Source organism: Montipora capricornis, chromosome 10 (genome assembly GCF_036669925.1).
Source record: "Montipora capricornis isolate CH-2021 chromosome 10, ASM3666992v2, whole genome shotgun sequence".
Taxonomy (NCBI): domain Eukaryota; kingdom Metazoa; phylum Cnidaria; class Anthozoa; order Scleractinia; family Acroporidae; genus Montipora; species Montipora capricornis.
In genome coordinates, this window is record NC_090892.1 from 69368076 (window position 1) to 69385575 (window position 17500).

The 17500-nt window shown below is 38.4% G+C and overlaps 1 protein-coding gene across 5 annotated transcripts in view; it reads right to left on the minus strand.

The window, feature by feature from the left end:
* The window catches only part of LOC138022244 (uncharacterized), a 57423-nt gene that overhangs the window by 15822 nt on the left and 24101 nt on the right, over positions 1–17500 (minus strand). For 3 of the 5 annotated variants that reach the window (XM_068869322.1, XM_068869323.1, XM_068869319.1), the window contains 16 exons: positions 16972–17026; positions 16750–16846; positions 15531–15591; positions 15078–15175; positions 13807–13876; positions 13609–13675; positions 13020–13084; positions 9287–9349; positions 7808–7878; positions 5972–6843; positions 5319–5348; positions 4025–4218; positions 1785–1893; positions 1484–1540; positions 1208–1316; positions 649–739 (listed from right to left, as the gene is read on the minus strand). In XM_068869322.1, coding sequence (XP_068725423.1) covers positions 649–739; positions 1208–1316; positions 1484–1540; positions 1785–1893; positions 4025–4218; positions 5319–5348; positions 5972–6843; positions 7808–7878; positions 9287–9349; positions 13020–13084; positions 13609–13675; positions 13807–13876; positions 15078–15175; positions 15531–15591; positions 16750–16846; positions 16972–17026 — 2109 coding nt within the window. The remainder of the gene's footprint in view (positions 1–648; positions 740–1207; positions 1317–1483; positions 1541–1784; positions 1894–4024; positions 4219–5318; positions 5349–5971; positions 6844–7807; positions 7879–9286; positions 9350–13019; positions 13085–13608; positions 13676–13806; positions 13877–15077; positions 15176–15530; positions 15592–16749; positions 16847–16971; positions 17027–17500) is intronic. The other 2 variants (XM_068869320.1, XM_068869321.1) reach the window with 2 other exon arrangements.

The following is a 17500-nucleotide window of genomic DNA, read 5'->3' on the forward strand; positions in this document are numbered from 1 at the left end:
CATAACATCGTTTCCTTGCATTTGTTGTCTATCAAGTTTAGTCACAATGCAATTACTCGGTATAGCATTTATTCTTTATTTACTAAAGCTATCAGCAGGTAATGGATTTTGAGAGTGAGGCTTGGAATCCGGAAATCCATTATATGGAATCCAGAACCCACAGATTTCGGTGGAATCCTTTTTCGGTGAAACCCATGAGTTTGGAATCCGAAATCCACGACTCGGGATCTGGGATCCACTATTCAGGATCCGGAATCCACGGGCTGGGATCTGGAATCCGAGAGCCACCTGGATACTTCACATATGGCAACATGGTGTCTTAGAACACTGGTGCCTCTTACAGTGGCGCATAGTATCTGACTGCTCCCGAAATCTCAGATTGAAACAAAATTTCTAGACGCCGAAAGTCAAAGGTCCTCTATTTTCCATCCAAATTAAAACGGCGGATCCTCGACCCAGCCCACCCCTAAGATCAGCAACTCATCAGTCTCTCTTCCCTACGGGTCCCTTGCAGTAAGAGACGGAAGACTCTTCATTTTAAAAATCAAACGACTAAGTTCTTTGACATACTGATTCTTTATTATTTTAGAAGTGAAAATCGAAATCGAAAAAAAAGGTTTCTTTTTTATGCTGTCCATTTAATATTACCTTCATCATAAACTGATCTTCTGGAACAAGCTTGCTAGGATCTTCCTTGTAGTTCTTGTACATCTCAGCCTCTTCAGCTGACGGAAGGAACCTGGTGTTCACATTAAACCGGAATGACATATCAATGTTACCTACAAGACTGGCTGGTTAATTTCAAGGGATGTTTTCCTCCTGCCAGGTAGTATTTCAGGAGAGTCAAACCCCACCGAAAGGTCCATGATGGTAATAATACGGTAACTGAACACATTTCTTACTCAGTCATACTGTTGTAGTAATGGGCATTACTTTACTCGAAATCACTGGACAATGGGTCACAAACATGTTGACAAACACCATGAATCCCTTCACAAGGGCTGATTACAAGAGGCTCAAGGTGACTCAGAAATGGCTTGTTCTCTAAATTCAAAAGTAAAAATTGACTGACAATCACACAACACGCATCAATTCAATGATACGAATGTGCAATGATCACCATTCATGTATCTCAGGTGGTCACTATCTGTAGTCTGCCCTACAAGGTTACAAACAATGCAATTCTATTCATGCTAATAATAACTACCTTTTGAGCGTTCTGACATGATCCATGGGCAGAGCTTCTTCACCTCTAAATTCACTGAGTTTTTCATCAATCTGTTTCACACTCAGTTTGAATCCACTAAGGAATATTCCTATCAAATGAAAATCAAAAGAGTTGTCTCTGCGTGCAAAGATACTGCTTGAACATCACATATCGAATCTCTTTAGGGCAGGCAAATCAAAAAATTACAGCAAAAGAAAAGAACAGCTACTTTTCTTAAACTTGATTTAAGGTGAAGATTTGAGCACCCAGCCTTACCCAGATTTTGGGCTCTTTTTGGATCCAGTAACATCTTTGCTGCAGGCTTTGACTGCACTAAAAGGATAAAATTGAATGTTAGTCTGCCCCATAGTTAATAGATGTAGGTAGATTAACTATGTCTGCACCAAACCTCCAATTATTTCATCATATTTTCATAAGCTGCATTTGTATTGCTACTACGTTTTACAGCTTTCTTTTTGTCTCTAGCTTTTTTCCAACCAATCCAGCGAGGTCTTACAAAAGGTGCACATTGATCCAAACAAGTTGTAAAATGTTAACTTTTCTACAGTGAGCTCACCAGAATTCACAGCTTTCTCTTTTTCATCAACCCGAAACATATCTTCCAGTAATTCCAAGTTGATACTCTTGGTGCGATCAGAGGCTTTCAACCATAGTGAACTGGACACCTGGTGAATCATACAAAAACAGAGCTAGAGGTGCGACAAATAAAACAACCTTCGTTTCAACCTCCTTTTGCCAATCTGACTTATGTTCATATAAAGAGCTTTTAAATTCTCTTTAAAGGGGCTGATAGTGTAACGAAAGTGTAGCAGTTTTTTCCCTGGAAAACCCTGCGGATAAACAAACACAGTAATACCATATCAAGAAATTTGACCTGAGAGTCTTGACATTATTCCTAAATATTGAGAGAATGCACAAGGACTAAAAAGACACTCTGTTTGTTAATAGGTTCCATGACCTCTAAACATCTCCTTCCTCAAGGTTAGGATGTTTGCCCTGTTTAAGATCCGTTCTGACCACTTGTTGAAGTTGTTCATGGTAGTATCGTAATCCCTGGGACAATGGGACAAAATAATGGTTTCCCTCTAGGAGGCTGAGATTCTCAAAAGTTGTTCTGTTCTGCAGTATGATAAGGATTTGTTTCATTTCCCCTAAAAAGCACCTATGGGAAATGGCCATTTAAGTAATTACTATCATCGTCATTATTATTATTATTATTATTATTATTATTATTATTATTATTTCGTTCATTCACACGATATGTTGTTAACATGGCTTATAAACTAGGCATCAAGCCACGACCTATGGCCTTAGGTGTTTAGTGTTCTTCTCAAGATTCTTGCCATTCCCAACAAGGAGGCTTTTTGTAGTAATACGTGCAATCTAGTTCAATTTTCTTCAACGATGTTTTCAAATTTTTGCTGAACGTCCCTAGTGCACCAATGACAATTGGTACGACTGTAGAATCCCCGAAGAAGATACGACTCGATGGACACGGATTAAACCACAACAAAACATATTTAATAATCCAACCATGGCCTGCCCGCTTTTACGCGCCCCTACATCATGTAGGACAGCATGAAATATACATCTGCGCTCTTCATGTAGACTTACACGAAACATCCTACAACGACAATTACTTTTCGGCAGCTCCAGATTTTCCCAATCTCTCTTTTTAATTCTTGGTATTTTTCCATTTTCTCTCGTTCTTTTTCCAGCACTCTTGTATCAAAAGGGCACGCGATATCTATCACATAACATGATCTTTCTATCTTATCCAGAACAACTACATCAGGTCTATTATGCTCAATTTGATGGTCTGTTTGAATCCGGAAGTCCCATAACACCTTTACTTGATCGTTTTCTACAACTCCTTCAGGGTCATGATCATACCACTTGTCTTTGCATGGGATGTTTCCAATGGATAACTTGGCCTACTTTATCATGTCGTCACATTTTATACTCTCTTTGCACCAATTTCTTACATTCCGCTACGATATGACTTATGGTCTCTTCTCGTTCTCCACATAACCGACACATCAGAGATATCCTCTTTATCAATCCTGTTTTTAATGCTATTCGTCCGTAATGCTTGGTCTTGTGCAGCGGTTAGCAGTCCTTAAGTTTCTTTTTTTAGTATTATTATTATTATTATTATTATTATTATTAAGAGTATTTTAGGTTACTTAGTTTAGTTAGGGATAATTAGTTAATCTTTTATCATTTTATAAACTTGGCTGAAGGCAAGGCTGCTGCCTAACGGTCACCCAGTCACCTGGGGTGACCAAATTTATGAACGAGTAGCCCGACCGGGCACCTAACTTATCACAAGGTGATTCATCCTCACTTTTAATTAATTAATTCTGGGCTCTTGAAAAAATGACTTGGGCTACTAACTTTTCACGTTGGAAGCCCAAAGGGCACCAGAAAAATTTTCTTAGGCAGCAGCCTTGGAAGGTATTACCATCTATAAATAAAGCTACCATTACCATTACCATACAGACCTCCTCACATTAGAAACATTATTACTGGTACATAAGTTATCATATACTGTAAAAACAATCAACATTTACTCAGAAAATTTTACGAATCTTAAGTTTAAACCTATTCACCTCTACAGGTGAAGCACCTCAATAACCTGGTAAAAATGTCTGGTGTTAACCTGAGTAAAAACTTTAAGTCTCATTCTCACATGGGGAAGGGTTGATAAAGTATTAGGCCATGTTGAGCTGCAAGGTACATGTGAATAAAATCAAATATCTAATTTAACAAACAACTTTTCAGGAGCTCACTTACCAGGTTGTTGGGAATTTTGTTCCAAAAGAAAGGTCTGAGTTTCAGCTTGGACTGGACAGCACAAGACCTTGTAAGATTGCCATCCATCATCATGGGAGGAGGTGGTGGTGGGACTCCCCCTACAGCGATGGGTGGGGCTGGCGGTACATTACTTGTTTGTTCTAACAATGAAGGTTCCCCACTTTCCTCAGCAGCTAAATTGCAAGAAAAGACATGCCATTGCAAAAGTCTGTTATATCTGTAACTCCTCGCTAGCAGAGGTCTATTTCTTTTGTGTTCACTGGGGCGGACGAGTTCCGGAAAGAAACCTCTGGCATGGGTCGAAATTCACTGTGTTGAGCACGCACAGTGGTTACTTAGCAACTCAATCCTCATGTGATACTTAATGTTGTGTAGGTTCACTTAACAGCAGTGGAATTACTGTAAAGAAATGCACCGGATATAGCAGGCTCAAATCACAGTCGGCAAACATATCACTGGGGCATGCGGTTTGAAGAGTGCCGTCCAAGGTTGTGAACGGTGGTTGGATCATAGCGAGTTTCGACCATTGGCAGAGGTCCCTTTCCCATACTCTTCAGCCCAGCGAATGCAAAAGAAAAGAGACGTCTGCTAGCAGGGAACCAAGGTGAAAGCACCACAGACCACGTGTCCATTTTACCAAGACCAAAACAACCCTTCACCTTTCCAAATCTTGGGCCACATTAAGTAGTAAGGGTTCATTTAAATATTACCTGTGGCCTGTGAACTTTAAGAGAAACCTGCTTGCTAAAGGGGTTTTTTTTAACCAAAACAAAAAACCTCGAGGATACAGGAAAACCAAAAAGAGTTTTGAAAGAGAAGTATTTACAATGTAGGGACCAGTGAAACATTGTGAACACAACTTAGTCCACCCTTGCAAATATAGCATAAAAAGCACTGTCTGTGATCAGTTACTGAATAGTTAATTCAGCAACAATGAGAAAACTGACGCAAGAAAAATGCTAGTAAGAATTAATTTACTTAATTTGACAAGATAAGTGAGGAAAGAGTTATTCCATGAGGAAAGATGAAGAACAGTGGAAGGATTCCTACTCTGCAAAACTGGATTAACATGATGAGGTCAGCTTACAAAATAATGGCAATTCACTTGTTCATTAAAAGAATTTTTTTTAATTAACAAGTATTACAATACCTTATTTTTAACGTAACAGTCATTATCATTATTTCTTACTTTAGAAGTCTGAAAAAGCAAATTACAGAGAGAAAGCAATGACAGAGAATTAAAGAGCTTTAAATCATACACAGAGCAACATACCAGACAAAAGATTTGCTGCAAGTGCTTCTGCTTTCAACACAAGGAAAAATGGAAATAGCAGTTAGCCGTTAATGAAGTTCTTCTAAACATTAAAACTGAATAAGAAATTATGACAAGAATAAAAGTTTTTGTCCTATTTGTTTAAAGGTGGTGGCCAGGTTCCCTTTCCCACAAAGCTGTTTCGTTGTACAATCAAAGCAATACAGGAAACATTTTGCAAGTAGTACAAGCCAAGTCAGGCTTATTGTTCTTTCTAGCTGACAATTTTATGATCCACACTCCCACTATAAATGGCTTTTTTTTTCTGAAAGAACGCTTGTACATAAAAAAAGTAAAAGTAAAAAAAGTAAAGCAACCATATTTAACGTCGATAACTCGTAACAGTAATTCAACTGACAAACCTGAGGTCGACGGTGCACTCATTTTACTCCCCCCTCTCCATCAGTGCTCCGTTTAACGGGTATTTAAAGCTACTTAGCTACACGGAAAGGAAAGAAGTCGAAACAAGGATGCGAGATCCGGGAATCGAACTCAAGACCTCTTGCACCAAGGCTGCACTTTAACCGACTGTGCCATCCTTGCTCCTAACCAGCAGAGGATGGCTTAGAAAGTTAACAATAACAATTCTTATTAATAAGTAACAGCAGACATACCATAAGACTCTGTGGGTGGTGCTGAGCGTTCATCTTGTACCTTTTGAACAGAAAGCAGCACCACACCTCCTTTGCCTTCAGTTTCTTTCAGAAGTTGCCGCCTTTCTTCCATAGCTGATTCAATATTCTTGCATCCCATTCCACCTGAATCAATCTCCAGGCTTCCATCTGTGCTTTCTTCACTGGGTTTGACCTCCTGAGGGCATGATGACCCTACTTCATGTTGGATTACAGAGTCACCAGTCTTCGCAGGTAAATACTGTCCTTCCTCTACTGATAAAAGTACATTTGTGATATGCACATTGTCATATACATCACCCACAGGCACTGAAGTTGAACGTGGCTGCTGGTATATGTTTGAGGTATCGTCAAACTGTGAGACAGATGAAACACCAGGTCTTGGAGGTCTTGGTGGTGTAAATGAAGACAATAACTCCTGGTTAGTTTTTAAGTCTTTGTCATTCCGTTTTCCAGGGTTTATTTGAACAACTTCATAGGCATTTTCAGAAGAACTGTTACCCTTCCCTGAGACAGGAGATGAAGCAGGTTGTTGGGGTACACTATTTACTGATAATGATGTGTCAGTTGAACAAACATCCTTTGAAGGGTGTGGTGATGGAGCACAATACTCTGGGGACGAGGTTTCATTAGGTGACAGTAAAACAGGCTTGGGTTGAGATGGCCTCTGAGGCAATTGCACAGCCTCATAACCATCGTCCTGCTGAGGTGGTAAGCTAGGCAGTCTATCACTATCTTTTCTCTTGCGTGGTGATTTGCCCACAACTGGAGATACATTTACAATGGATTCTTTCTTGTTTTGAGGTCCTGTGTCTCCTTCATTGGCATCCTTCCTGGACTGAAGAACTTGTCTCCTGGAGAAAAATGAAACAATAGGTCCTCAAAGTTCTCTATATCATGGCTGCTATATGTCTGAGCTTGCCGTTTTGGCTATAATAATTTTTAAGAGCCACTTCCCTCAACCCACACCCTACCAAATTAGTTCAAACTGGAGGAGGCTTACCTTCATTTTAACAAAGACAGAATAGTACAAGTAAAGACAATAATATTGACAGTCTTTACTTGTACACTTTTAGAAGTGATTATTTTCATAAATTTGCAGCCTATATTTTAGGCAGTGCACCAGTAATAATAATAATATTATTGTCAACAAATTTGTGTGCATCTTTAAGCACCATCAAATACAATCACTCAGATGAACAAAGACGTACCAACTCAAGTTACATTATTAGTAAGGCAGCAATGTGACATCTGCATCTACATGTTTCAGCACTAGGCAAAGTCCCTTTTTGACTTATAGCTGTTTATGCTTAAGTGGCTTCATACACCATAATCCTGTTAGAGACATCACTGCCAAGCCGGCCACTTCTGCTGGAGAGAACAGGACAGCCACAGCACACTCCAGCAACTCTGCTTTTTTAATAGTGTGTGGGTTCTTTAATGTCCCACAGGGAACTTATGAACATAGAAGATATTTGTGAGACAGGGCCTACAGTTTATAGTCCTCATCCTAGAAGACTTGAAAGTCTAACCATTTGCAGATTACAAAGGCAGCACTTTCTCCTCAGTAATGTTAAGATACTGAGTGTTGATCCGGCCAGGGTTTGAACCTGCCACTTCTCGCATGACAACCCAATGCTCAACCAACTGAGCCACCAGTGTGCAACAAAGAACTTGTTGGCTGCTAACCTGTAAATTAACTTGTGTGACAAGGTAGGAAAATTGGGATTTATAAAATAGCTAACTGAATTCTCAATAATACAGAACTAAACACAGGATACATTGACAGATATTTACTGTTCAAATATGAACACATACATTGTCCATGAAAGCACGCCTGTTTTGACTTGCAAGTCCAAAGTTTTGACAACATCCTTGACCTTCTTCACCTGATTAGAAATAATGATGTAAAGAGTAAGAGGACCTTCAAAAACTTGTTAGCAAAAGCAGAAACCAAAGCTGGTTTCACAGTCAGTAACAGCCACACAGGAACAAGACCACTGGCTATACTGCTTCAATGTCAATGATATAAATCGACGGTATGAATAGCAATTACAATAACAACCCTTATTAATAGTAACTTATGATCACACGTCCACTTATGAACAAGACATCCACATAACCAATTTTGATATCCAACACAAAGTGTCCTGTTAAAGGGGCTAGGTCACATTATTTTAAGGTGTGTATCCAGGCGATTTGCAATAAACTTGAAAACGTCGGCCTGACTTTTTTCAAGATTACCCAAATGCAATCCATTTCAGTCTTGTCCTTTTGTGTTCATCCATGCTTCTCTTTTGCTGTATAAAATTTCTTTCAAGTGGTTCAACAGATTTACCGGTAAGTGGTAATTGCAAAGTTTCATTCTACTTTTTGGGCATTTTGGGTACCATAAAATTAAATCATTTTGCATGAAATAGCCCCTTTAAGGATTTTTTAACCTGTTACAAAAAGTAAAGTAGTAACTGCTGGAGTTGGCAGTGATTGTTGGTTAGGATAAATATAAGTGTTTATGTCTACTTGAGGAGTAGAGTTTAGAGAACATTTTGTGACATTAGTAATTAATATCTGTATTCCTGGACATGGGTGATGTTGAAGTTATGGAGAATCTTAGGCAAGGGGACACTAGGTGATGCTTACAGAAATTGGCATGCATGTAGTTACATGCGTTTCTGGGCATGCACACGTCATCACAATGGTGGGCATTGTAAGGAATTTAATTAAAAACAACGCATCAGTCAATGCGTTGGTCAACATGGCAGCCAACATGTAACCCGACATGTCACAGACTCGTCAGACAACATGACCAACAAGTTGGCTGACTGACCTCCAACACATCGGCAGACACACTACCTACAAGAAACGGATATTAAGCAAAAAAACATCACTCCTTGTCTACAACTTTGCCATAAACAAAGCAACTTCTTGAAAGCTATTTTTTAAAAGTTTCTTTTTTACAATTACTAGCAGCCATATTGAAATGTCTTTTAGTGGTTTCTAGTCTCCACTCTGTTAGATTTGTATGGAGTCTTGAGCAGGCTCATACTGCATGTTCGCATGAAAAAACCATACAATGGAAACATTGAGAGGACTAAAAAAGGTATGTTTTTAAGGAAACACAAGCCCGACATGTTGCCAACATGTAGTTGACTTGTCCTTGAACGTGTCACGCGTATTTTGATAGTAAAAGCCAACCGACAGTTATAGGCCAACACGTTGGTCAATGTGTCAGCCACCGCATTGGTTGGGATCAGATTCATTACTGTTACTATGATGATCACCAACAATGATCATTACCTGTACTGTGGCTTGAATAGGAGCATTGACCACTGATAATACAGATGCAAGTTGCTCAAGTTCCTTTTAAAAGATTTGAAGCCAACATTTTTAATAGAAATTATAAGAAATCTGAAAAGGAGAAGTGTTCCTTGCACTTATCTTATCTTTATTTCTTTCAATGAGTCCTCTCACGGGTAATAATAATAATATTACTATAATATTGGTAATTATTTAATATTTTCACCCGATAGTGTTTAAGGCTGAATAGCTTGTGGGGTCGTGCACAAATGAAATCAAATCAAATTAATACATATCATATCATATTGGAAAAAAGAGAAGTACCAGGAAAAAATCCTCTTGGAGCAGAGTAGAGAACCAACAAACTCAACCCACATATGACGCCAGATCTGGGAATTGAACCCTGGCCACATTGGTGGGAGGCGAATGCTCTCACCACTGCACCATCCCTGCTCCACATGAACCCAACAAATCTGTTCCCAATTGAGTGCCTTCATAGCTCAGTTGGTAGAGCGTTGCATCAGCATCACAGAGATCATGGGTTTGAATCCCACTGAACCCATCTGAGTTTTAAGCCGCAGCTACACAAGTGATTTTTTGCTCACGCTGGTGATGCGATATTTTTTTCAAACTTTGTTGCGTCACCAGCGCGAGATGAAAATCACACGTGTAGCCAGCCTTGAACTGGTGACGTGACAGGTGAAAAAATCGCGGGAAAAGAGTTGAAATTTTCGCAACAAAATCGCAGAGATAGTTGCCGGTATAGCTGCTGTAGTTCAATTTGCACTTTGGTACAATTTGTTTTTGAACTGGTTCAGAATATATTGAACTGGTACAAAATAGTTTGAACTGGTACCATTTTAATTGTACTCGTGCAAAAACAGGTAAAATAGTTTAATGTTTGTTGAACACAAAGAACACACTTCATTGATAACAGCTGTTTGCCATTCATTTACTTAGTTCAAGAGGTTACTGAAATAAGGTTTGCTGAGCATTCATAGCAGGACAGAAATAGCAAGACTTGTTGGAAATACTTAACAGTCTGGTTTGACCAAGAATAACATGAGTGGTTTTAAGCACTAATTTACACAATTTAAGCCTAAACACTTGTTCTAGAATGGTTATCTTTTATTTACAGTCATGCTGTACTAAACATAAACATTAAGAATTTATTTTAAAGCCTGTTCATTTAGTGCAAGTGGCGACAAGGGCTAAGGATTGCTTTTTGCCTTATCATCAAGTTACCATGAGTGTACCAGACCTGCTGTTGGTTTGGATTAGTTTTATCATGTTGTGTGTACAATTCGGTTTGCAGGCTATAACAGCAATACATGAATTATGTCACTGTTTCAATAAGACAAGAAAATAATAAAGGGCAGAAATCTTACAATTTAATTTTGCTATTTGTCATTAAATTAAATAAATAAAATAGTATTTTGAGATTAGTGTCTTCTAGCAATTTGTTTTGTTTTTCCATATCAAGATATCTCAATGAGTAGTATAGGGGAAACTTAGCATCAATCAGCAGTTTTTCATCTATAGCCCTGCACTTGCCTTTTTGCATGCTGCTGTAAAAGATGTTTTGGTAGAGAAAATTATTATAATCTAGTTTCACATTAGTGGCAATACAAGGATAGAATCGTGAGGGTGTGATCAGAGTGTTAGCTTTGCCATACTCTGTCACAATTCTGACATATCCACTCTCTTCAATTTCAATGATTTGACCCAAGAGCATATTGGGGTGAAAAGGGTTGATCTTGTCTACTTTGTTTATTTTTATTGCCACCATGTCCGAAATCTTAAATTTCGGTTGTTTTTGTGCTTGCTTTCTTGTTTGCTGGTGATAGTCTTCTGCTGTTCGTGCAATGGACATAAACTTCCGAACAACTTTGCAAGTTGAACGCTTACTTCTGAATAGTTGTCATTCTCCCATTTACTTGTGATTTGACGTCCTCTATGTGCTGTTCTTTGGTGTGCTAAGACTAAGAGTGTCGTAGAGTTTACTCTTTGGGATAACAGTTTTTCTGTCAGGAGTTTGCAGTTTTCAGGGCAACTTCAGAATACCCCGCCACAGCTAACCACTATTGTTTCCCCCATGCAGTATTTTTTGAAGAACGAGACTTAATACAATAGAGCCTATTCCTATTTATTAAAAGGGCGGGGTATTCTGAAGTTTAGCCCAGTTTTCCTTGGTGGTATGTCCATTTCTTTCTTTGCAATGTCTTTAGTTGTGACTGAGATAGTTTGCCTTCCATTTCTCTGGAATCACTACTCGATTTTTCACTTTGAATTTTCAAGTATTCCATTGCTTCATTGTAAAATTGATCTTCGATAAACATGGTTAGTTGTGATGTATTTTGCTTCTGCTTTTGCTTGAAGTCATCTAATCTTTGATAAAATATTTCATGTGATACACACTGCATTGTTGAGCTGTTTTCTTCCAACAAAACTTGTGAAGTCTAAATGTGAATAAATAATAAAGTTGGGACCGAGAGTGGCCTGGGATGAATAATAAAATATTTGGACAGAGAGTGGCCTGGGATGAATATTAAAATATTTAATTATAAATTATCATGGGAAGGTTGCATGATCTGCTTGTGTGGTCAAGTGGATAAGAGAGTGGACGACAGATCCACAGGTAGGGAGTTCAAGTTCAAGTTCGGGTGAGTAAAAAGAAAGTCTTGAGTATACTGTGTGAAGTCTGTTATAGAGGGAGTGGGAATAAGGCTATGCCAGGAGGGGGGCCACCTGAAAAATACGGGGTGATAGAACTGTCAAAGAAAGGAGGGTTGGATAGACGTGATGGGGAAGATGAGGGAGGCGTAGGAAAGTAGAAGAAAAGAAAGAAATAACATGTTCTTTTTTTTAGACCCCCTAAAAACCACACCCCTTTTTTTAACTACACCCCAAAAAAGGAAACTCCCTTTTTTAGACAGTTGATAAAAATAAACCAGTACAATTAAAATTGTACCAGTTCAATATATTTTGTACCAGTTCAATACATTCTGTACCAGTTCAGAACAAATTGTACCAAAGGAACAAATTGTACTACAACATAGCCACCCTGCAACTTTTTGCCCGCGCTTGCGACACCACTAAAGAGTATTTAGCCAATGAAATTAATGTAGGAATGTCTGTTTATAGTGCCCAGGTCTCTTGAAGTATGCAATTCGTGCGGCCTTGTCGCCAAAATTTGTCACAAGTGCAGCCCGGGAAGTGCAGCCACCCTGGCGCGCAGGTGACACGACAAAATCTGAAAAAAATCGCTTGTGTAGCCGCGGCTTTAGAGGTGACCATAAGAGACAATGACGCTTAAACAGTCCAGATAAGTGCAAGGATCGCTCCTCCCTTTCGTCTATAACTTGCAATTCAAATATAGACATTTATTTCATGCAATAAAGCTTTTTATTAATTCAAAAGACAAAGTTTCTGGATTAAAGTTATAGAACTATGCAAAATTGAAAACATGAAAAAACAAACATAACTTCAATAAAAGCCATCAACTTATAAAAAAATGATAAAATTGAAACTTATTGTTCAGATGTAGTAATAATCTGTGGAAATATATAGAGATGAATGTTATATCACATGGTTGAAAACAAACCCCTTAAGCTTGAATAACACAACTAAATTTGTCAGTCTTCACAGAGCATCATTAGTCAAGCTCACAGAGCATCATTAACAGAGGAATAACATTTTAAAATTCACCCAATTTTTGGCAAGTGATACAAACCCTTTGCAACGTTTTGACAACATCTCTCAGATATCTTTCTTGTTCTTCAACAGATGAAGAGATAGCTGTAATGAAGAAATTTACTTTCATTTCAAATGAACTTCAAGTTTTAAAACTCCCCACAGAAGTAAAATATAGTTGGTTGGAAATTTTTACATCTGACTTGAGAAGAATGTAAGAATAATTAACAACTTGATCCTCACAAATTATTTTTACATAAATTATTTTCTGACAAAAATATTTTACAGTGCCTTACCGTGGCCACCTGTACGGATTAGGGTGTGCAAAGGGTGTGTGAATTTGATTGACAGTCACCCCTCCTTGCAAAGTCTACATGGTTGAAAGTTGAACACTGTTGCATGGGTTGTTGAGTTGACGTACTTACACCAAGTTTTCAAATGTGAAAGTTTGCTGGGTGGCCACGGTGAGGCGCGTTGCACCGTAATGCCTGCTGAAATGACACCTCTCAAAACATCACAAAGTATGTTTTAATTAAGTTGTCCTGTTGACTAAAGGAAGAGCAAAGCTCACTAAAACATAGATAATTTATACCAATGCAACTTATACACTGGTCAGGTTGTACATGTACCTTGTTCATCAGGCAATGATACCATTCTTGATCTTCGGAAATTAACCTTTGAAGCCTCTGCAATGGCCTAAAAATACAACATTTCACAATGAAAGCTGTGATGAATAGCTTTGCGTATATTTGGCATTTTCTGGTCAATCTTAGACTTGGGCAAAAAATGCCAAATTTTATTTGATAAAAGTATCAAAGACAATGAACCTCAATCCAAGCATCTCTTTCTTTCTCCACAATTTGATCCCCAACATTGTTAACATTCACGACACGAAAGCTAAAAAAGGAAAGTGAAAAAATAGAGAATTGCATATCAGTTTAAAGTGGTTTCTGTTTTTCTTTCTTTAACTCATTGACTCCTCAGGGTTCCCCATTGACGAGTAAAATCGTCTGGCGTTAAACAGAGCAAAATGCTAAGTCTGGTCAGTTTAGGCCGGTTTAGGCATCAAAGGGTTAATGTGGCATAGTTTTTCAGTGAGTGATTAATGGGACATTTAACGCCTGTGTCGCAAATGGAGGTTGGGTGCTCAAGGATCTGGGGACTGGTACCAAAGGAGGGCCCCTGACTCCCCTGAGCAGGGAGAGGAGGGCGGGGAAATACTTGAAAGCACCCGAGCGCCAACCCACCAAATGCTGAGCCAAGCAAAACCACGAGCCAGGACATGCGCAGACGCACGCATAAATGCAAAAGAACCGCTGACCGCTAAAACTGCCAGAAGACGCCCCAGAAAAGTCCCACATGCACACCCCCAAAATACTGATAAACACTAACGCTAAGCAAAGCAGCGCCACGCCACGCCAGACAAACTGTGCAACTTGCTCCTGGTCGTTAACTAAGTTAAACTGCATTTAACCCTATGGAAATGGTTAAAGAATTAAGCCCCCGTAACTGTAGTCTCAGACCCCCCCCTCCTCTTCAGCTCAAAAAATAACAAAATCAAGAAAATTTGTGTTAAGTGGAGGTCTCAATAAAATTCTAAACTGGCGGCTCGTTTGAATAAAGTACAGTGTAACTGACTGTATCAATGAGGGGCTTAATGTCGCCCCTTCTATACTGTGGGCATGCCATTTTTAAAAGAACGCTCCCAGACACCACATTATAAAAGCAAAATTGATGATCAAGTTCAGACGACTTCATGTGGTCTTTGTCCAAATGAGTTTTAACTTAATGACTCCTGGGAGTGAGACAGTTACTTACAACAGATTTTACTTTGTCTAATGCCAGACAATTTTACGTGTCAACTGGGGACACCTAGGGCACCTGAGGGGTCAATCAGTTAATCTTAGGTTTGAAAGAATATGCCTTTAATTTTTTTACCTTAGTGAAAAGCAACTTCCCTGAGTGAAGATGCTTTTCATCTGATGTTGGTACTTATTAAAACCACCGGTCAAGGGTCTAAATCAATTATTTCATTCTCCATACACACTGTCAGAACCTATGCAAAACTAGACACAGAAAGAACTGGTATACACTGTACCTGTACTCCTTCTTACTTGTGACAATCACAAAAATATTATGATCCACGCTTTTCACTTCAGCAAGACCTGGGCCCAACTTGACAATGTTCAAAGCAGTCTTCCAGCAAAAGAAATACAAAGAAAGAAGCTTCAATCAGATGCTGCTATCTTATTCATGTTTTTGTTATAACCTTCCACCCATCAGTGAGTTTCATTGAAAGGTTTCACTCTGACTTATGTCACAAAATAATGTGGTTCTCGGTAGATATCTACTCAAGGGGTAAAGTATTAAGTGTGTGATTATTTGGTCCATTTTTATAAGTCTGTTTGAACCTTTACACACTTGGTACCTCCAGGGTATCTACATGAATTACATTGCTCTTCACATCCAATATATGGGAGATCTGACTCTTGTTTTGTTTTTAATTTGAGCCAACACCAATAATTCCTACAAAGTAACATCACACAAATACCTGATTTTCTTCCCCAATTTTAAAATAAGACAGTTCCCCTTGCTGAATTCGCAGCCATCGCCTAAAAAAGAAAATAGGCACACATTGCATACATGTGGAAAGTGCAGTAGGCTGGTACTGTCTAGTACTTATTTTTGCAAAATAATATTCTTTTACTGTTTATAGTGTTATCCAATTTTGTTGTCGTTTTTGCGTTCCCATTACCAACAGTTTGATGTTTTCACTTAAGTAAACCCTACCAGATAAGGTTGGTCCCTGGATGGGAGACCATTGGGAAATCTTTGTGACAAATATATCTCATCCTTTTTATTACTTGATTTCTTTTTGTATTTGGTTGTTAAAGGCTTTTTTTGAATATTCTTTTATTCCTGTATTGGGAGGAACAGCAATAGCATCCCCAAACAATGCAGTTTATAGCTAAGTGGGTGTTTACTCACAAAGCCCACAAGCTGTCCAGGCAAGAATGCAACTTTTGTTTTTGTTAAATTAACTTTCTTTCACGATTTATTTTGTTGTCCAAGAAGGCATCCAATGTTAATACCATTGTTGAGGTTGACCATTGCTCTTGCAAACAAATTCAAAAATTCACACTACTAGATGACTTTATTTATCACCAGGTTACAATTCCAACATTTTGGAAATAATTTTTCAGCATCACATCTCATATGGTGTTCTTCGTGCTACTCCCATTTTGTCTAGGGATGGGACTTCTTGTAAATAGACCACTTTCGATATATTAAAATTCAATCCTAAACAAAGGGCATCATCTCGAGGCTCTGGGGAATAAATAGAAGGATTTGTATTTTTTAGGGTATAAGACGACCACAACAGAGGGGATTTGATATGTGTGCCTCTAAAATGAAGAAAGTATTTTAAAACCTAAAACTCTCAATTGGGCTAACTCTAAGCCTAAAGTTGGTTTTTAGGCCTGGAGTGTCACAGAGCCTATTTTCATCCGACAGGTAATGAAGATGTCCAGCCACACCTGGAGGGTGGCGATTCAATTAAAATTTATGTGGTGGATCACCCAGGTTTGACTTTGAAACAAGTTATAGCAAATGATCGAAGGACTTGAACTTCCCTTGAGGTAACTTGTACATTTTCTCTAACAAGAAAATTTGGAGGTCTTCAATTCGTTTTCGAGTTTTCGGGGTCTAAAGGTCTTAGGGTCTTAAAGTCTTTGGGTCTTCATTTTTGAGACATCCGATTTTATATTTACCTTGGCCACATCATAAACGCTGCACTGTGCCCTTTCTTTTCAATATGCCCTTCCTTGATGATTTTTGCTGTACCTTGGGATGGCTCTTTAAATAGTCCTGGTAAATAGCAATAATATATTGATATTTGTGAAAACAAAATTGTATCAAAACACTTAAAAATCAAACTGCAAATGGCATACAGTACATATTTATTATGTCTTCCCAATATTTTCCCTTCTTACCATCTGGTTCATCTCCTCTATTTTGCTGCACAATGGAGTCCAGCAGACTGCAAATCTGTTGACAAATTTACCAAGCTTAAAGTTTTGGCTTATGTAACCAAGGGACACACATAAAGTTATAAATCTCAAGGTGTATATGACAGATTTTTCTTTATTTACTTATACTCAATTGAAACATCATGGTTTTCTGGGGTAAAAACAATATTATTAAACAAGTACAAAAAATATCATACAAACTTTCCTTCTGTGTCCTTTAGCTTTTTAAAAATCAGAATTTTCACTTCTGGTGGGGTAAAAACCACACTAGTAAGGAGACTGGGGATAGCAAAAATGTTACGTCAAAACAAGAACGCAGGAAACTTTAGAGATAGAACTTTCATTCTTTTGTCCAGTTTCATGATGGCAACCAAATACAGGCATCTCAGAAACAGTTTCAGCAACTTCTGAATCTAATTTAAGAAAGGAAATTCAGGCACTGGAAAAATTTTGTTCCTATTTTGACATCACAGTTCTGTATCCCCAGTCTCCT